Genomic DNA, 21,039 nt, shown 5'->3' with positions numbered 1-21,039 from the left:
AGGGACTACCATATCCAGTTTGAAAATATAACTTAAGGATGCCAATTTAATTTCATTGGTTTTTAACACAATTATTTAAAAATGTCATTTAGGCAGGGTAGAGCATTGGAATTATCTCAGCTACTGTGGTAGTCGTCGACAGGTAGGACGATCACAAGTTCGAGGCCGGGTTGAGCTACTTAGCAAGCTTTTTGTCTCAAAAAGGGGAGGGGAGTAGCTTCAGATGAAGGTCTTTGTTAGAGAGCTTCCCTGGCATACACGAGGCTTCGTGTTCAACCTCTAGAATCGCCAAAGGGGGGAAAAATGCAATTTGACCTCTTTTCAAATTAAATGAATACAGGCGCAGCCCGTCCACTTCCTCGCTGACCTCAAGCATTGCCTCTTCCTTTCTACCAGATCCCTGTCCACGTCGACCAGGAACCTGTTCACTTTGGTTGAGCGTTTCTGTAGGGAACCAATTTCTAGTAACACCACGTTTGTCCCACCCCCTCGCTGTCCTTCCGGATATTTTGATTGGCCATCGGTCTACCTTGTGGTCTATGATTGGTCGGAGACCTGCCGGGCCACGGAGGACCCGCTGCTGTGGGAAACAGTACGGGGCGGGCGAGGTGCCGGGCGGGTGCTGCCATGGCGTAAGGCGGCTCGTGGGCGCGGCGCGTGGCAGGCCTCGCAGGCCTGTCACTGCCAGCGTCCACGGGAGCCGATACTTCATCCCGATGATGACCAACGGGGTTGTGCACGCCAACTTGTTTGGCATTAAGGACTGGGTGACGCCCTATAAGATCGCGGTCCTGGTGCTGCTGAACGAGATGGGCCGCACGGGAGAAGGCGCCGTCAGCCTCGTGGAGCGGCGGAAGCTCAACCAGCTGCTCCTGCCCCTGCTGCAGGTGAGAGGCGTCCACCTTCTCCCGCCCATTTCTGCGCGCTTTACTGTAGGCCCCGCCCTGGGCCTGGGGGCGGGGAAGGTCCAGCCCGGGGCCTTCGGTGGGGCGGGGGTTCATCGCTGCACGCTGCTCTAGAGGAATCTGGGAAAATTGCGGGAATGCTTCTAGCTTAACTTCTAGCTTATCGAGCGCCTACTATGGGCAGGTACTTGACATGCATTCTTTTTGCAGGCCTCCTTAGGCTCCTGTGTCACCTGCCTGAGTGACTGTGGGGAGGCCTTCTGTTGGTCTTCTGGCAAATGGTCTATACATACATAATCTTGAGCATTGGAGAACAAGGAGAGGAATTGTAGATGCTCTTCTCTCTAGAGGAGTGTAATAAATAGAATAATGACATAACAGTGTCGCTCAAACTTTTATTCTATGTAGTGGGCACTGGAGATGTTTTTATTTCATTTTGCAGGCTTAGATTGTAGCTCCATTGACTGGAGCAAGTTCGTTAGACCCTTTTTTAATTTTTTTTTTTTTTTAAAAGATGGGTTTCTTTGCCATTTGGAATTGTTTCTAATTTTTTTGCCCAGCTACCAACTAGTTTTATTGTATATACAGAATTAATCTAATAACATTCCACTAGACTTAACTCCGTTACTTATCATTTGACTTTCTTAATTCGTGTTTAACCTTTCCACTGATGTACATAGTGTTGTAAAAACATCCAAATAGAACAAAAGTTAATGGAGTTGCTGGGTGCAATGGTGCACGCCTTTAATCCCAGCACTGGAGAGGCAGAAGCAGGTGGATCTCTGTGAGTTCGAGGCCAGCCTGGTCTACAAATGAGTTCCAGGACAGCCAGGGCTACAAGAGAAACTCTTTTTTGCTTGAAAAACCAAAAAAAAAAAAAAAAAAACACAAAACAAAAAACAAAACAACCCCCCCACCACCACAACTGATGGAGTGAAAGACAGTTCTCCATGCTTTGCAGTTCCTTGCCTTCCTTTCTGTCCTTCCTTTTTTTCCAGGGAGTAGTAGTTTGAAAAAGACCTTGATAATTGCTACTTTCTGAAGGTTTTTTTGGTTTGTCTTTGTTTTAACATACAGACTCTTTTTTTTTTTTTTGGTTTTTCGAGACAGGGTTTCCTCTATGTAGCTTTGCGCCTTTCCTGTAACTCACTCTGTAGACCAGGCTGGCCTCGAACTCACAGAGATCCTCCTGGCTCTGCCTCCTGAGTGCTGGGATTAAAGGCGTGCGCCACCACCGCCCGGCTATACAGACTCTTTTAAAATAATGTATATCAAATACAATTTCCCAGTAAGTAGATTTGCTGGGTTACCACTTTTAAAGTGTCCTGAACACTGTTAACTTTCTAAAATGACTGCAGTGTGTCATTTTTAGACCTCATCTTGATTATAACCATGATAGCTGAGGTTGCTTTTACCTCAGCTATCTGAGGTTGAGTTACGCTGTACCCCGTAAGGTACTGTTTCTAGGTTCAGTCTTCCTTCCTTCCAGAGTTTGGGTAACAAAGACTATAGAGGTCCAGCCCCTTATAATTTCCCCAGAGTTCCAGAAGAGACGCTACCAGTGGTGAATTAATCTGAGGGATGTTAAATGTTAAACGTACACGAAACTCTTTAGTCCATTCACTTTATTCTTCTGAGTCAATTCTCTACACAGCTTCTTTTCTGCTCTCCTACTCAGCTCCTTTCGTGCCTGATTCTCTCTTCATTTTTGTGCTGTTCTCTTTATGTCCTATCTTGGTTCTCTCATCTTAGTCCTGCCCCGGCTCGGTTCTCCATCTTAGTTCTTTCCAAGTCTCTGAGGTTTACAGTTATATACCCATGCAATCAGCAATACTGTGGCCAAAGCAAGGTCTCCAGGCTTGAATTCCCTCAGGGTCAAAAGGAGGGGTGATAAGAGCCACACAAAGAGCAGTAACTGTCAGCTGTCATTAGCAACCCAAAAGGGAAGTGACTGATGGGGAATGAATTAACTAAGGGCTAAATTCAGTTAATAGATTGAAAAGGGAATTTATGTGCTCAAACTGTATTCTCAGACGTGGTTAGGTAAGATGTTAGGAGTCTGTAGGTCACTAAGTCGCGAGTGAAAATAAAACTGCCTTTTTCCTTTGGAGCCTCATCTGTCCAAGCTTATCTTCACTGCGCCATTTTCTGGCAGGGTGGGGGAAGTGTACTCAGTAACTAGGCAACCTGTGTCACAGCTAGATGTACCTGGTGTGTAGTAAAAGCCCTTTTTTTTGTTTTTGTTTGTTTTTGTTTTTCGAGACAGGGTTTCTCTGTGTAGCTTTGTGCCTTTCCTGGAACTCACTCTGTAGCCCAGGCTGGCCTCGAACTCACAGAGATCCTCCTGCCTCTGCCTCCCGAGTGCTAGGACTAAAGGCGTGCACCACCACCGCCCCGGCGTAAAAGCTTTTTGTTCTGAGTTAATTGTTTTGTTTTGTTTTGTTTTTTTTGAACATAAAAACAGGTTATAATTCAAAAGTCCAGGGTTATTTGAAACTGGAAAATATTTTCTCTGTAAAAAATAATAAAAATGATAACATTTCCCAATAAGCCCTTTTAAGCCAAATAATAGCTGAATTATACATATAAATATTGATTAGATTCTGGGATACAGAAGAAACCTATCTTCATCTGTCCAGAGGGCTATGTTTTACTTAAGTTGTATAAGTGAGATTCCTATTCATCTTCCCTTTCACTGTTTGATTTATGAAAGACATTTTTCTATAGGCTAATCCATAATCTAAAAAGAGTTTAGCCTCCCCTCCTGAAAGTATAGCCAGCATATTCTTTCATCAGCTTGATACGGTACAAATTCTTTTTTTTCTTTTGACAGGGTTTCTCTGTGTAACTTTATGCCTTTCCTGGAACTCACTTTGGAGACCAGGCTGGCCTCAAACTCACAGAGATCTGCCTGGCTCTGCCTCCCGAGTGCTGGGATTAAAGGCGTGTGCCACCACCGCCCGGCCAAATTCTTATCCTAATAGTGAAGTGTTTCACTAAAGCTTGCCCAGTGATTGGGCGAAACCAAAACTTATTATAAGACACCATCCTCCTAGGGTTCTCCCAGCTAGGTAGCCTTCCTGGATCTGTGGGTTGTAGTGTGATCGTTCTTTGCTTTACATCTAGTATCCACTTATGAGAGAGTACATACCATGTTTGTCCTTCTGGGTCTGGGTTACCTCACTCAGGATGATATTTTCTAGTTCCACCCATTTGCCTGAAAATTTCATGCTGTCATTGTTTTTCTCTGCTGAGTAGTACTCATTGTGTATATGTACCACATTTTCTTAATCCATTCTTCAGTTGGTGGGCATCTAGGTTGTTTCCAGGTTCTGGCTATTATGAATAACACGTCTATGAACATAGTTGAGCATGTATCTTTGTGGTATGATTGAGCATTCCTTGTGCCCAAGAGTGGTATGGCTGGGTCTTGAGGTAGATCGATTCCTAATTTTCTGAGAACCCGCCATACTGATTTCCACAGTGGTTGCACAAGTTTGCTCTCCTACCAACAGTGGAGGAGTGTTGCCCTTGCTCAGCATCCTCTCTAACATAGACTGTCATTAGTGTTTTTGATCATGGCCATTCTGACAGGTGTAAGGTAATATCTCAGAGTCGTTTTGATTTGCATTTCTCTGATGACTAAGAATGTCTGAGTTAATTGTTAAAGGGAGATCTTTAGAACTAGAGATAACACTTGGAAAAAAGGAGGGTTAAGCTAATTAGTACATCTGCCTGGCCTGGGCAGTTGTCTCATTGTAAATTTTTACCTTCTCTCAGGAACTAACAGATAGTCTGATTGCTTATCTATCTGCAGTCTGTTCTTAGAAAGTCTGGGAAGTATGTCAGATAAAGTGCTTAGGTCTGCAGATGGTCCTGGCCAGATGTTGCTAATGACAATAATTACGGAAAGGTCTGAAGTTAGGGGTCTGGCTGTGACTGCTGTCAGCACAGTTGGGGATGTTATCCAAATACTCCAATTGTATAGGGAAATTGTGCTCAAAGAATGATCAGCCACACTGTTAGAAGTTATTGGGAGAAGAATCAAGTGGGAAAGCTGCAGTAGCACACAAGAGATTCACTGCAGGAAATGGCTAATATATTCAAAAGCCAATGTCACCAAGACTCCTTGAGTCTTGGCTTTATCCTCTGGAAGAGTCCTTAACTCTTCCCGGTTGATAGCCTTTGCCATAGTCTGCTGAATTCCTACTTCATATTTCCTTTTTTTTTTTTTTTTAGATTTATTTATTTATTATGTACACAGAAGAGGGCGCCAGATCTCATTACAGATGGTTGTGAGCCACCATGTGGTTGCTGGGAATTGAACTCAGGACCTCTGGAAGAGCAGTTAGTGCTCTTAACCTCTGAGCCATCTTTTCAGCTCCCTACTTCATATTTCTGCAGCTCGCAGCATTTGGGAAAGGATAAAATGTTTTTACGCATGAGAGCTAGTGCACCCACCTTTGTATAGTGCTTCCCAGTGTACAGAGCTCTTTGCATTAGCTCATTCAACTTTTGCCACAAACAAAGGACATTTAACTAATGAAGGAAACAGGCTCAGAAAAGCCACAGGGTTTCGTGTTTATAGAGTGCTAGAGGAAAGAAAGCCTTGTCCTGTAAATCTGTTACACTGTCTGTCTTTTTAGACCATTCCATTGAATAAACAAAAACAATCCACAAATGTGAAGTATTTCTTGGTGTTTTAGGTAATCAGGAAAATCCTGATTCTGTATTTCTTGTTTGGAATGATTGATAAATGACTCTGTAGTTCTTAGTCAGTCTGTAGATCTTTGGCCATTGTCTCTAACCTTCCTATTTCTCCTTTATGCAGGGCCCAGATATCACACTGTCAAAGCTGTACAAGCTAATTGAAGAATCGTGTCCTCAGCTGGCAAATTCAGTGCAGATCAGGTAAACGTTCTTTCTGCAAAGGAGTGGGTGGTCATTAAGATGTTCAAAAAGATAGAGTTAGGGGATGGGGTTTGGCTTTCTTGGTAAACTGCTTGCCCCCCATGCACAAAGCCTGGTTTCTAGCCCCAGCACTTTAAACTAGACATAGTGGTATGAAGCTGTAGTCCCAGCAGTGGGAGGTAGAGACAGAAAGAACAGCAGTTCCAGGTCCTCCTTGGCTGTAAAGCACATTGGAAGCTAGCTGGGATCCATGGAGAAATGAAGTTATGCTCATTTGAGGAGTTGTTTTCCTTAGTTCCTTTATTTAAAATTTTTAAAGTGGATTAGATATAACATTAGACATAAGATTTATATGTTCTCCCCCCTCCCATGTATTATTTTATATGGAATTACCTCCTTTTGTTTTAGATAATTCCATTTTTACTTTGACAAATGTTATGACCAGAAAGGGAACAATGTATGATATTCTTGAGGAATATGAGAGTAGCATTTTAAGTGGATTATAAAATTTGTTTTACAAGGCACAGCTTTATACAAACCTTGAAATAACGTTTAAATCAGAATTGTTGTCGGTAATTCAGGAATATGCAACGTGGAGGATGTTCAATGGGCCTTCCTAAAACATGCACCCCAATTTTCTCATTCAGAATCAAACTGATGGCTGAAGGCGAATTGAAGGATATGGAACAATTTTTTGATGACCTTTCAGATTCTTTTTCTGGAACTGAACCAGAGGTTCACAAAACAAGTGTAGTAGGTATGAAACTTCTCAGAAGAGCAGAGAGCGTTTTCACTGAAGGGAGCCGCTTTCCGAGGGGCATCTGTCATTCCTCTGGTGCACATGAACAAGCAGAATAGGGCTCTTGGCTATGCTGTGGTTTGTATTTACTGCCTTACTGTTTGGATCTGTATTTAACTGTAGCTTGTGGAGAAGCACCTCTGTTTTATCTATGGTAGTTAGCCTGGCTCTGGGGTCTTTAGGGTTTCCCAGCTCTTTTCACAGTCCTGCGGACCACTTGCCTGTAGTGTGCAACTGTAAGTGGGGGTCACCAGCCAGACTTAGGACGCGAGGTAAGTGAAACCACACTCTTGCTCCAGTATTTGCAGTGTGTGCGCACATGGCATTTCTTGGATGCCTTTTCTACTAACTCTACCTGTGTCCCTCGCCTCTGGCTCTGTTGCATGGTCATTTTTCTGTTACTCAACATCAGTTGTTCATTGACCTCCTGTTGCCCAGGTAGATGTAGACTTTCCTCTCACAGAGACTACGTTGTGCTGGGAAGAGGGGTGGCCGATGGTAAAAAAAAAAAAAAAAAAAAAAAAAAAAAGTAAATCAGTAAATACGAGAATGTAATCACTTCTTGGCTTTCGATTGGAACAAATAGTAAATATGATAGTTTCCAAGAGTTTGGACAGCTGTGGAGCAAACAGAGGCTTGAAGGGATGGAGATGGGAGAGGACTGAGCCCTGAATGTAAAGCATGAGGGAAGAAGCCCCCAGGAGGAGGGCAGCACCCGCCAATGCCTGTGATTCTCCTGAGGGGAGAGCTGGCCGGTCGTCACTGCCTGTGTTCGGGTGTCAGCTAACGCTCCCGTCTGTCTCTGGTCTTCTTTTGTAGGTCTGTTTCTGCGTCACATGATCTTGGCCTACAGTAAGCTTTCTTTCAGTCAAGTGTTTAAGCTGTACACCGCCCTCCAGCAGTACTTCCAGAATGGGGAGAAGAAGACTGTGGAAGACGCTGATATGGATAGAGAGGATGCAGAGAGACAGATGGAGAAAGAGGATCTCGACGTGTCTGTCAGGTGATTGGGGTTTCCTGGCCGGGCCTTTTCCAGTGACACAACTTAACCGCTTCGCTTCAGACTGTACGAGCTGGCTGTCCCTTTTCTGTCCCTGGGGATCCAGGAGGTTGGCTCACAGGCTGCGCCCAAGATGTCGTACCCTATGGCTTGGGTTGGCTGGTGGGAGGCAGAGGTGGGCAGTCCATGGGGGAAAGAGTGAGGTCAGGGTGTGGTTTCAATGGCAGAGGCTGAGGGACACAGTTTCTGTCAGGTGGCCCGTTGTTATCTGCCCTGGGAATTGTCTTTGTCCTAGGGCTTCTCTGAGCCCCGCTCCTGCTTTGGGAGAGGTCCCTTGCTAAACTCTACTCAGAGTTCTAAGGTTGAAGTGCAGTTCTTTCCTGTGGACACAGCTAGCTACCCTGGTAAGCAACTGCATCAGTCTTGAGAAGGAAGGAACTTGTGACTGTTCATGAAGAGCTCCTGAGGATCTCCTAAAGCACAGACTTTCACACATCCAGATCTCTATAAAGTGTTCTAAGATTAGCTTACATCCCTGTAGGTTTCCATAAGTTGTTATTTATTTATTTATTTATTTTAATTTTTGGACACATGCTTTCATTATGTATAGTCTATACTGGGCTTGAACTCATCCCTGGCTGGCCTCAAACACAAACACTTATATACATGTCTCTCTCTCTCTCTCTCTCTCTCTCTCTCTCTCTCTCTCTCTCTCTCACTCACTCACATAAACGCATACACACACACATTCTCACAGAGAGCGGGAGAGAGAGAAAGTTTCAGGCTGGGTATAGTGGTGCAAGACTTTAATCCCAGAACTCAGAGGGCAGATGCAGGAAGATCTCTATTAAAGGCTAGCCTGGTCTACATAGTGAGTTTCAGGACAGCCAGAAGCCAGGACTATATAGAGAAACTGTCTCAAAATTTAAAAAAAAAAAAAAAAAAAAAAAAAAAAAAAAAGGAAAAGAAATAATAATAATAAAATATTTAGTTTTCTGTATTTCTTGACTCATTTGATTTTTTTTTTTTTTTTTTTGGTTTTTCGAGACAGGGTCTCTCTGTGTAGCTTTGTGCCTTTCCTGGAACTCACTCTGTAGCCCAGGCTGGTCTCGAACTCACAGAGATCCGCCTGCCTCTGCCTCCCGAGTGCTGGGATTAAAGGCGTGTGCCACCACCGCCCGGCTAATTTACATGATTTGTAAATGTTATCTTTTTCACTCTTGTGTAATTCTTTGCTGCTATTTTATTTTTATTTCTTTGCTTTCATTTTCCAGAGAAGAGGAGGTGTCTTGCAGTGGTCCTCTGTCCCAAAAACAAGCGGAATTTTTTCTTTCTCAGCAGGTATGTTAATTATATAACATATATGAGCTTTGCTCCTTTTACTAAGTCCGGTGGTTCTGTATTGTCATTAAAGTTTATTTGCAAAAGTGCAGTGCCTGTTACTTTTGTCCGTCTTTCCTGGTAATACCTGTAGGTCCTTCCTGTGTTGTGTCCCTTATTCTTCTCTGATCATTATAATACAGGTTCATTTGATAATGGTGTGTGACCAATAACCCATACCCTAGTAATTACGATTCACGGTTTTCTTTTTGCAGTTATATATTTATTTGTAGTGTTGAGGGGATTGAACCCCGTGTCCTGTGCATACTAGGCAAGCACTACAGCAGTCTGTTATGTCGCCAATTAACATTCCCCTTGTATGTGTGTATGTTTGGTGTGTTTGATGTGTGTGGGTCCACGTGTACGCGCGTGCATGCGGAGGCCCTAGTTTTATGTCCGGTGTCTCTCAGTTGTTCTCCGCCTTATTCATTGAGGCAGGATCTCTCAGTTGAATCCAGAACTTGCCAAGCTGCTAGTCTAGCTAGCCAGCTCACTCTGGGGATCCTTCCCTGCCTGCCCTTCCAGCACTGGAATTACAGAGGGCTGCATACCTACCTACCTTGTCTTTTTGACGTTTTCAAACATGAACGTAAAGAAAAACGCAGAGGCAGACAAGGTGGTCTGGTGTGTAAATGGGCTGTCACCAAGCCTAATGACCTGTTCAGCCTTGGGACTTGACACAGCAGGAAGAAGAGAGAAGCCGCCTCCCACAAGTTTTCCTTTGACCTCCACACATACCTCACCGTTGGCTTTCTGTTAGTCTGAGATGTGATTTCATGCTGTAGCTCAGGCTAGCTCAAACGTTTGCCGGTTCTCCTGTCTTGGCCTTCAAGAAGTCGAATCATAAGCTTCAGCCACCACACCCAGCAAAAGATTTGTATAGTAAACGCCCATGTAATTATTCTCTGGAGTCTACGGTTATATTTTGCTCTGTTTGTAAAATGTTTAACATGCTCTATCCAGATAAAATGAGACTTTGTGTTTTGGAGCAGTACTAGGGTTTCACTGTGTTGCCTAGACTAGCATTAAGAGCAGAGTTTTCCTGTCTCAAATGCCTGAGTGCTGGGATTACCAGTGTGTTTAAATCATCTTTTTTTTTTTTTTAATTTAGTGAAAAAAATTAATTATGTGTATATGTGTGTCTGTGTGTGGGTATGTGCACATGGGTGCAGTACCCTCAGAGGCTAGAAGGAAGCATTGGATCCCCTGGAGCTAGAATTAGAGGTGGTTGTAAGCTGCCTGATGTGGGTGTTGGGCACTGATCTTGGGTCTTCTGGAAGAGCAGCTAGCACTCTTAACCAAACCACTTAACCAGCTCTTCAGCCATCGTTTTATTTTTTGATGCATTTCAAGTTGCAGATCCTGGTGTATGTTGTTCCAGATGTGTCTAATTACAGCTTTGAGCCGCCGATTTTCATTATTGTACTAATATAAAGTAAATATTTTCTCCTGTGTTATTTTAATACAAAACAGAATCTTAACTTTTTAACCTGTTTGTTTTGTTCATAATTTCCTGCCATCAAAAAGATATTTGAATTTGGGGCAGATGTGGTGGTATATGCCTTCAATTCCACCGCTGTAGAGACAGAGGTAGGCAGATCTCTGTGAAATCCAGGATAGCCTGCTCTAAAATAATTGAGTTACCTCTGCAGGTGAATTTCATATAGAATTGCTTGACTGTAGAGCCTGGGTTTCATAACTGATGACTGGCCACATTAGCTGTGAGGAAGAAATGTTTGTCCTCTGAGTCTCCTCATGCCCCGGTGCCCCACAGATGAATGAAAGGGTTCCATGTAAATAGGTAATGCTGTTAATTAGACTAGGAGGAGCTACATATTAAGTTTTAACTGCCTCTGGGTGGGGAAAGTCTTTGTGAACATAAAAGCTCTGGAAGACAACATGCAGGAGATACTTGGAATTTCAGCATAAAACTTAATGTCTGCATGTCATCATCATATTCTCCAACTTAATTAAAAGGCAAACAACAAAATGGAGGAAGTATTTGCAATAAATGTGAGTGAAAGAGTTAACAATGTTACTTTAGAAATCTTTTTCAAAGACCGTTTGATGATGAAACAAAGTTCATCATATATTATTATGTGGAAAGAAGAAGGAGGGCTGGAGAGACTGCTCCGTGGTTAAGAGCACTGGCTGCTCTTCCAGAGGGCCCAGGATGGATTCCTAACATTCCCACATGTCCATTCAAACCCACCTCTAAGGCCAGTTCCAGGGGATCTGATGCCCTCTTCTGGCCTCTGTGGGCACTGCACATATGTGGTGGACACACATACCTGTAGGCAACACATAGAATACAAATAAATAAATCTCTTTTAAAAAAAGAAAGTAAAATTATATCATTATTTTGTCTTAATTTTTTATTTCATTATGGGTGTGGATGTTTTGCCTGCATGTATGTGAACTACATGCATGCAGTGCCTGTGAGGGCCAGCAGAGGGTGGCAGATCCCCTGGAACTCAAATTTATGGGTGCTTGTGAGCTGAAATGTGCTGGGTACTGGGAAGTGAACCCGACTCCTGGAAAAGCACTGAACACCATTCCCCCTACCCCTGCTCTTGTATCCCCCCCCCACCCCGCTGAGATTGGGTCTCACTGTATAGGGCTGACTGGCCTCACACTGACAGGGATTCCCTACATCTTGAATGCTGTGATTACAGGCATGAGCTACCGTATTTTTCTTACTTCCTTTTTTTTTTTAGACAAAGCCTCAGTGTGTGACCCAGGAACTCTTGATCTTCCTGTAACTGCCTTCCAAGTGCTAAGATTGCATGATTAGGGTATTATACACAACTTCATACCTATAATCACACACGGGGAGAAAAATACTGGGGTAAAACATCCTACTGTAACTAGGTGATACACTGGTAATCTCAGCACTTAGGAAGATGAGGCAGGAGGATTGAAAGATTGAGGCCATCCTTTCAAGAAAAAAAAAAAAAAAAGCTGGGCAGTGGTGGCACACGCCTTTAATCCCAGCACTCGGGAGGCAGAGCCAGGCGGATCTCTGTGAGTTCGAGGCCAGCCTGGTCTCCAAAGCAGGTTCCAGGAGAGGCGCAAAGCTACACAGAGAAATCCTGTCTCAAAAAAAAAAAAAAAAAGAAAAAAAAAGAAAAGAAAAAAAAAAAAAGAAAAAAAAAGAAAAGAAAAAAAAAAAAAAAGAAAAGAAAAAAGATACACTAAACTATTCATAATCTTATTATTAGCTGATAATATTACTAACTTATTTCTTTTGTAGCCTTTTCATATTTTTTGGCTTTTTTTTTTTTTTTTGTAATGATAAAAATAATTAAAAATGGAATCTATGAGTTTGAGGCCAGCCTGGTGTACATAGTGAAGTCAGGGGACATAGAGACCATCTTAAAAAGGGGAGGGTGGGGCGGGCGGTGGTGGCGCACGCCTTTAATCCCAGCACTTGGGAGGCAGAGGCAGTTGGATCTTCGTGAGTTCCAGGCCAGCCTGGTCTACAGAGCGAGATCCAGGAAAAGGCGCAAAGCTACACAGAGAAACCCTGTCTCAAAAAAAAAAAAAGGGGGGGGGTGGGAGTTGAAAATTATTGCTGATCACAGCATTCAGGAGGATCACGAGTTCGAGATCAGCAAGGGCTGTGTAGCATGTTCCCAAAACAGGAAAGAACCAGAAGAACTCCTACTTGTAGAAAAAGTCGCCTGTATAAAATTGGAACCTATTGGCTGCATAACCAGTTAAGTGCAGACATTTAACATGGCTGGGTGTGTTGATCACTCCTTTAATCCCAGCGCTCGGCAGGCAGATGAGGCAGATCTGAGTGTGAGACCAGGCTGGCTACATAGCAAAACTGTTTTTAAAAATCTTATAACTATTTTTTTTACATTATGTAATAGCCAGCTCTGTGCCACTCCAAAGAAATAGGAAATATATACTACTATCAGCTAAAGAGGGGTTTGTTTTGACTCATAGGTCTAGATACTTAAGTCCCAGATTGGCCCCATTGGCTTCTGGGAGTTACACATCCCAGTGGGAATGCTTGTCGGAACAAATGGACCCACCTCCAGCTGTGCACCAGTGAGACTGAGAGACACGGGTCCTAGGGTGCCTTTGAGGCATACCACTGGGTCCTACTGTTTTTGTTGTTTTGTTTTGGGAATCCTTAAACGATTCTTTGGGAATCCCTTTATTGATTTCCCAGTGATTTTAGAATAACTCAAATTCCCATAAGGGCCCTTCATGATCTGAGTAGTTATTGACTGGTTCTTATCTTGAGTTAATCTAGTTTTGATTGTTTGTTTTGGTGTGTGTGTGTGTCTGTGTTTGTGTTTGTGCACGCCGGCACACGCCAACCATCAGGCTACATCAGTTCCTCGGGACCCCCTGTTTGTTGACCTTCCCTCTCCAGTCTGTTGTCATTTTAATTTTCAGGCTGCTTTGTTGAAGAATGACGAGACAAAAGCCCTCACCCCGGCCTCCTTGCAAAAAGAATTGAACAACTTGTTGAAATTTAATCCTGATTTTGCTGAAGCAGTGAGTTTTTTCCAGAATTTGTTGTTGGGTTGCAAAGAAAGGTCAATGCTGTTCAGTCAGTCAGATAGCCACACAAATTCTAGGTTCTAAAGGAAATCACGTTGTTGGCAGGGTAAGAGCAGGCCCAGGTTGCAGACTTCTCCCACCGTCTCCGGGCAGAGGCCTGCCACTGTGTTCTCGCACATCGTGGGTGTGGCTTTGGACAGGAGGTTAATAAATCTCCAATAATTCATTAATAAAAACATTTTGGGGCTAAAAGAAATATTTTCTCCCTTTTGTGAGTACTTTTAAAAATTAAATATCCAATAATTTAATTCTCTATCAAGTGTGTTATTACTCTGCGACCTTCTTAATGATATTTGATTTGACATCAGATTTGATTCTCTGTCCAAACAGCTCTTTGGTTTTCCAGTAACTGAGATCTGCCTATTAGGAGAGTGGTTGAATTCTGTGATTCAAAGCAAAGGGACAAGAATTAACTTGGTAGCTAATTTATACTAGTCTTACTCTGTCTTCAGTTGGATGTTTAGAAGGATTAACTTTGAATCAGGGTTTCATTAGTTCAGTGTTCCTTAGTTTCTCAATTTGGGGAGGTGTGCTGCCCTTCTGTGTTGCTCGAGGGTCTAACACAGCCATCATAGCCCGTGTATTCAGGATAAACCTGAGCAAACACCTAATGGGATTGCTGCTTGTCGTCTGTCCGGTATCTGGAATCTCTTTTGTTTTGCCTGTGAAGAAAAGATTAAGAGGCGCCCTGGCTTCCATGAGACTCCTGATTATTCTTTGTTTTAGCATTACCTCAGCTACTTAAACAACCTCCGTGTTCAAGACGTTTTCAGCTCGACGCACAGCCTCCTTCATTATTTTGACCGCCTGATTCTCACGGGAGCCGAGGGCAAAAGTAACGGGGAAGAGGGCTACGGCCGGAGCCTGAGATACGCCGCTCTGAACCTGGCCGCCCTGCACTGCCGCTTCGGCCACTAGTAAGTTCTAGACTGTCCGTGCCGACACGGAAGACCAGCTCCTCGGTGTTAGCTGCAGTGTGTGTTAAAACATGAGCCGTTGCCAGGTGGAGTGAGGATGCACTCGGGCAGAGGCACGTGCATTGCTGACCTCGAGACAAGCCTGGTCTACACAGCAAGCTCCAGGCCAGCCAGGGTTGCGTAGTGAGACCCGTCTCAGAAGTGAACAGAGACCACTCTTGAGGCATGGGGGCACGTGCTTGTAATCCCAGCACTCAAGAGTTGGAGGTCAGAGGACAGCTGTAAGCTCAAGGCAGCCTGGGCTACCCACAAGTCTCTGTCACAGAACAGCAAGCACTTTTATTTTAAAATGAAGAAAGAAACTGATTTAAGATTTTTCTAGATTTGTTTCTAGCTTCCAGAGTGAACCTTTCTACACTGAAACACAAGTTAATGAAAATCCTCCTTAGTAGTATGCCCCCTGGCGTCGCAATGTAGTAGTGCATGTTTTAGTGCCTGATCCTGGTTTTTTTACTTCTAAGAACAACAAAGACATTTAGGGATGAGGAAATTAGGTCATTAGGCCAAGGGTTCCCAAAAGGACTTTTGGACATAATGATGGTGCTGCAGAAGCTATTTTCAGTATTTAAAAAGCTAAAGGAAAGTTACATCTCCTGGTAGAAGACTGTGTAGCTTGCTGGAAGTACTGTGCGCTTTTGCATGAGTTCATGAAGCCGTGAGGTGAAACCGGTTGGTTTTGTTTTGGTGTATACCTGGCTTTATTGTCTGTTTATTTTGTTTTGTGGAAAATACATGAGAACTTGTAGTCAGGGCACGTGTGTGGACATCTTCCTGTAGAGGAGGCCGTATAGGAGGGTTAGGTTGATGGCAAGTGTGGCCGCAAGTTACCAGACACAGTCTGAGAAAAACGCACTGCTGAACAGACCCTCAGAGCATTGTGGTGCTCCAGTCCAGAGCAGGATGTCCTCCTGGAGATTCAGGCCACAGACTGATACTCCACACCAACGATTATGTAATATCTTACAACAGCTAACTCCTTTTTCTTCTTTATCAAGTGTGGTTTCTTGTTTGGTTGGTTGGTTGGTTTTTCACTCCTCTGAGGGTGCTAGATTTGGGACCCGGGACCCCATGGATGTTAGATAACCACTTTTCCACTGAGCAACAGCTCCAGCCCCAAAGACCTTTCTTTTTCTTAACAGAGATTCAGGTTTTCCGACTGGCCCCCAACTTGCTACATAGCTAAGAGTGACCTTGAACTTGTAATTTTCCTGCCTCTGTCTCCTAATGCTGGGCTTTCTGGTACACACCAGCACTACGGTTTACGTGGTAGCGGTGATTGACCCTAGAAGTAGGCACACCCTGCTGACAGTTCTGTCCCTGGCCCCATAGTGATGGACTCTTGACTGTTTACTGATCGTATACCTCAGCCTAGGCACCCTGTGTGTGTCAGGGATACAGAGTGAGAACAGGAAACGCTGATGTGACGCTCGCTCCCTGTGCAGAGGGAGGGAGCGGTACAGAGTGGTACAGACACTGGACCAGTGAGAACTGCTGCTAGAGTTGCCACTGCTGGAGGAAGGAGCGCCCTCGCCCCAGGTGTGTGCACGTGCACAGGTGCCAGTGTCTCGGTCAGTCCTGCCTGCAGCCTGCCGGCCCGAGACTGGAGACAGACTTAGGGAAGCCAAGGGCCTGGGCCGGTGTTTGGAGGGAATGGTCACTTCAGTGAGACGGGTCCAAGGCAGGAGCTTATGGTTTCTCTGAGCAGTGTACATCCTGGCTCTGTACGTGAGGAGAAGTGGAAGGGGACAGGGTCAGCATTTGGTCATGGAGACCAGGTGCCAGACTCTGGCGTTCACTCTGAGTAGTGTAGGAGGCCATTGCTTCTGTCTGGGAAAACTAAGTAGGCATCACAGAGCACTTCAGATGTGAAACCAGCTTGCCTTTTGCTCTGTTTTAGCCTTTGTGAGACAGTCCCATGTAGCCCAGCCTGGTCACAGGCCTGTGCCACCAAGCTGAGTTCTTTTACTGAAAATGTCTGCTTGACTTTTTTGAAGTTTCTGTGTTGGAAGTTGCTGTCTTGCTGTATGGTTCTCTCAGACTCTTCTTTCCTAAGCTTGGCACTGTGTGGCCATCTGCTGTTCAGTGGAGTGATAGTAACTGAGGCCCTGTGTCTGAGTGTGTGCTTCCTGTTCTCAAGTAGCCCACGATCTAGGGCATTACAGTCTGCTCAGCAGGAAAGCAGTTTGAAAGACAAGCGAAACAGGTGAAAAGTTCCCTGGCTTTTCCGTTTGACCAGGATTGAGAAGAAAGCCCAGGACTACCTAGTTCACATCACACCTGTGCGGCTGTGCTGGCGTGGAAGAAAAGTCACTGTGCGTGTTTTCCTTAAGTAAATGGCATCCGGGAACTTCGGTTCTTACGTGGAGGTGCCAGTGGTGGCATTAGTGGGGCTCTCTTCCTGTCGTTTGCTTTTGGGAAATCCAGAGTGGAAGGCATGGCCTGTGCCGCTTGTTGAGGTGGTTAATAAAATTATACAGGTTAAGAGGGCACCCCACGGTAGTAGTTAGTGGAGTGTTGCAAATGGGGTGTTTTCAGAGGTGCTAGCTCATCGGGGCTGAGGATAGCTGGCTGGACTGCCAGAGACATTGAGAAGTTGGGGGGGACCATCTGATTTTCAGTGGACAGAAAAAAATGACCAGAAATAGGAATCTTCAGAATGCTTCTGAAAACTGCTTTTTTTTTTTTTTTTAATGATGATACTGTAGCAGCTGCTCATAATGTTTTGTTGTTATTGTTGTTGATTTTGTTTTTAACAATTCAGAAAGTAACTTAATGAAAAGTAAAGTCTTGGTCTTTTCCTTGCTGTTCTCTTGGCAGGAGACAGCTGGGAAAAACATTTTAGAAGCAGCAAGGAAAGCCATTTCCTTTCCTAGACATTCCCCCAGGAAGGACCTGTCCCTGCCTCCACAGTGGATGTTTCCTGCTCCTGGGGCCGGGGTAGCCATGGGGAAAGCAGTCCATAAATAGCCACACCGCAGCTAGAGCCGCGCATGGACAGGCTCCGCGCACATGACTTCCTGCTGCTGCTACTGACGCTTGCATGTTTATGATCGCTGATGGGATAGTAATGTCTAGTCTGTCGTTAGTCAACAGGCAGAGCTCGCCCTGCAGGAGGCAATTAGGATTGCCCAGGAGTCCAACGATCACGTGTGTCTGCAGCACTGTTTGGTGAGGCCGTCCTCTGGTCTGGGGATTTTGCTCACGGGTTGAGTTGGCCTCCTGAAGGCCCAGTTTTAATCAGGTTGTTTTGCAGTGGGAGCAAAGGTCCTTAGCGGTGAGGGGAAGGAAACTACTTAGGTAGACACAGGAATCCACACAGGGCCCCCAGGGTCACTTACCTTTCTTAGTTCATGGCATTTTCCTGCTTCGAGAACTTTCTGTCTGTACAACTCGCCATGAAAAAGAGAGTCAAGTATTGCATTGCTATTGGCATTAATGAAACGGTATATTATACCTAGTAACTTGGTGAGATAGTGGTGTATTAAAGCATAATTGCCAAGTTTATAGAGTACTGAGACCTGTGACTCTCATCTCAGTGAAGTACCACATGGGAGCTTTATGCTTCTTTCTGAAGTGCCTACCATTGGGGGCGGGCAGCGATAAAATGGATCAACGGCTTGTTTGTCTCAGTCTGGCTTTGCTAAAGGTTTTAATATTCCTGACAGGTTTCATTTACACTCAGAATTCACAAGAGACAGACAGTGTTTTGGAGGGTTTATTTTGTCCCTTTAAATCCTTCCTTATGTCCACATTGATGTTTCACTGGAACATCCGCCCTTGCCATTGTTATGACGCATTTCGATGGTTCTCTCTTGCCAGAGCTGGCTTTATGTGCTGGGGCAGAAGAGAGCCGATAGCTATGTTCTGCTGGAGCACTCTGTGAAGAAAGCAGTACATTTTGGGTTACCGGTAAGGCTCATCTTTCTGTGAGATTGTTAGAATAAGTGGTGTTGAATCTCTTCTTCCACCCACCTTGGTCGTGACCCAGCGTAGACTTAGAGTGGGTATCTCTACATGTGGTTTCCTTCTTGCTTGTTTCCTACGACTTGAATTATTAATCACAGCACTAAATTCTTTTGGGCAGGTTTCTCTCTATTCCCTTTGTCCTAATAACATCTGTGAGAGCTCCACTTACTGATTTGATAAGAGAGCTTTGTTTAGTTTTAGTTTATTGAGCAACAGTTAGTACATTTTCACTTAGAAAAATTATCGAAAAGGCTTTTTTCTTTTTTAGTGCTGGAGATAGAACCCATAACCTTACACATGCATGCCAGGCAGGTGCTTTACCGCTGAGCTACATCCTCAGCCCTGGGAAGACTTAATTTTAAACCAGGGATTGGCAAACTACAGCCTATGTTTCAAATCTGGTGCCCCGTCTGCCTGTGTATGAACTTTGCTAAGAAAGGTTTACATGTCTAGATGGATGGGGCAGGAGAACAGCCAGCCACAAGTAAGCAGAGACCAAATGTGGCTTGGAAACCGAAATCTGCTCTGACCCTTGCCAGAATGTTTGCTGATCCTTGTTTTAAACAGTAAGCAAAGCCTGCTGGGAAGATCTGTTTTCGTTGGAGCCTCAGTGACAGGCAGAGGGCGGGGTCTGTGCACAGAAAGTAGGCATGGCTTTGGGGTCTAGACTGCTGATGGAAGAACATTGTTCCGTCTCGGCGTCTGGTCGGTCCGTGACCATAGACCGTGAGATTGAGAGCTGTTTAATGCACATCTATTCAATCTGTGCATCACCTGTGGGATCTCTTCGGGAAAGGGAACATACATGGACAGAATTGAAGTGGCTCTTTAGAGACAGCTTAATACACTCTTGATACAGATTTAAACTGCCTTTTTTAGTTCAGCTTTTTACCCTTGAAGATTATTCCAGAAGTTAAGAGGATAACTTGTTGCTCATGACAGGCATCTTTTTTTTGACCTCCTGTTACCTAATGTGCCCAGCACTGTTTGCTCTATTATCTCATTGTAATCCTTACCACGATTCTTTATGATAGGTTTGATGCCCATTTTACAGATGAGGAAGCTGAGGCTTAGCTAAGAAGCTAAGTGACTGGCCCTAAGTCAACAGTAAGTAGCAGAGGCAGTTTCTTAAGTCCAGGTTACCTAATGCCGAAGCCCTGGCTCTTTGCCGTGTACCCTCTGCTTCTCTTTCAGCCCTAGAGTTTCAGGAACACATCTCCATGGGTCAGGGTTAAGGTCAGGCCATAGGTACTCTCCTTTAAGTAGAGCTATCACTGTGCATGTGCTGAAATGTGAAATCCACCACATTTCTGAAGAGCAAAGCAAATTCTGTCATGTAATCTCTATCTTGGGTCGTGGGTATATCTGTCCCCTTAGTACCTCGCCTCCCTGGGAATACAGTCCCTTGTTCAACAGAGAGCTTTTGCTGGGAAGACGGCCAACAAACTGATGGACGCCCTAAAGGACTCCGACCTCCTGCACTGGAAACACAGCCTGTCGGAGCTTATTGATATCAGCATTGCACAGAAAACGGCCATCTGGAGGCTGTACGGCCGCAGGTAGGTCTCCGGGCAGACTGCCAGAGCCACGGAAGTGTGGAGCCTTTAGAGATAAGCAGGAGCTCTCAAGCTGGTCCTGTGCAAGGTTGTCCCCTTTGGAAGTTGTTCATGGAGGGGATTAGAGAATGCTTCGTCATCTGGAGACGTTTTGTAGGCTGCACGAACTTGGCAGAGTCTGCCCCACGCACACGGTTTACTCCTCCGGCTGCTCTTGTCTCTAACCGGTGGGTGATCCCTCATCTGGTTTGCTGCACATTTGATCTCAAGATCATGAGCGTAATTGACCAGTGACCAGCTGGGGCTCAAACCTCGATCACCTGACCCGGAGCCGAGACCCCCCCCTTCCTGTCCGCATGCTGCATGGCCTCCTTGTGCAAGTCCAGCATCCCTCCCCACAACTGCTTGTGTAGACAAGACTGCTTCTCTGTCGAGGTGTTTCCTCCGGAATATCTCCAGCCACTCTGTTTTCCACTCAGCCACGTGTAGTTTGGAAGCCAACTTCTGAACCAGACTTTCCTCTGGAGCCCTGTCTCGGTCTCATTCGTCCCCTAGACAGTCTGCTATTTCTAGGAATTCAGTAATGGAAGGAAGTGCCGCTTTACCAGTCTTGTTTTTGTATTTCAGATAATTTTTTGGCACGGTGTGCTCTGAAACAGCTGCCGACACTGGCCATGCCTGCATTGCCAGAGCAGCCGGTGCCAGGATGGCATCGGGTCTGAATTTACCCGTGAACCCTAATTAACATCCATCCCGTGACCTCAGGGAACATCGTGGATGGGAGGGGCCGGGGGGTCTGGGTGCTCAGTGCTCCCACTTGTGCTGACCTACTCTGCGTTTCCTTGGGGCCTGCACACCCAGGACACTTCTCTCTCCTCGGCCCGAAAGCTGGAGAGCTGGCACGGGGAGGAGTTGCTCCACACATCCAGAGCCGCAAGAGTTCACTTTCTTGTGTCTCCGCTGA

At 44.9% G+C, this 21,039-nt stretch overlaps 1 protein-coding gene across 2 annotated transcripts in view; it reads left to right on the top strand.

The window, feature by feature from the left end:
• The first annotated feature begins 579 nt into the window (after positions 1 to 579).
• The window catches only part of Anapc5 (anaphase promoting complex subunit 5), a 31,062-nt gene continuing 10,602 nt past the window's right edge, over positions 580 to 21,039 (top strand). Inside the window, exons 1-10 of one of the 2 annotated variants that reach the window (XM_059248773.1) lie at positions 580 to 887; positions 5,737 to 5,816; positions 6,464 to 6,573; positions 7,435 to 7,618; positions 8,890 to 8,956; positions 13,409 to 13,510; positions 14,303 to 14,493; positions 17,640 to 17,721; positions 18,373 to 18,462; positions 19,936 to 20,078. In XM_059248773.1, the coding sequence (XP_059104756.1) occupies positions 717 to 887; positions 5,737 to 5,816; positions 6,464 to 6,573; positions 7,435 to 7,618; positions 8,890 to 8,956; positions 13,409 to 13,510; positions 14,303 to 14,493; positions 17,640 to 17,721; positions 18,373 to 18,462; positions 19,936 to 20,078 (1,220 nt within the window). In that variant the 5' untranslated portion in view covers positions 580 to 716. Of the gene's footprint in view, positions 888 to 5,736; positions 5,817 to 6,463; positions 6,574 to 7,434; positions 7,619 to 8,889; positions 8,957 to 13,408; positions 13,511 to 14,302; positions 14,494 to 17,639; positions 17,722 to 18,372; positions 18,463 to 19,896; positions 20,079 to 21,039 lie in introns of both variants that reach the window. The other variant, XM_059248772.1, reaches the window with a different exon arrangement.

This window comes from Peromyscus eremicus, chromosome 23 (assembly GCF_949786415.1).
Source record: "Peromyscus eremicus chromosome 23, PerEre_H2_v1, whole genome shotgun sequence".
Taxonomy (NCBI): Eukaryota; Metazoa; Chordata; class Mammalia; order Rodentia; family Cricetidae; genus Peromyscus; species Peromyscus eremicus.
This window is presented reverse-complemented; position numbering and strand designations above follow the sequence as displayed.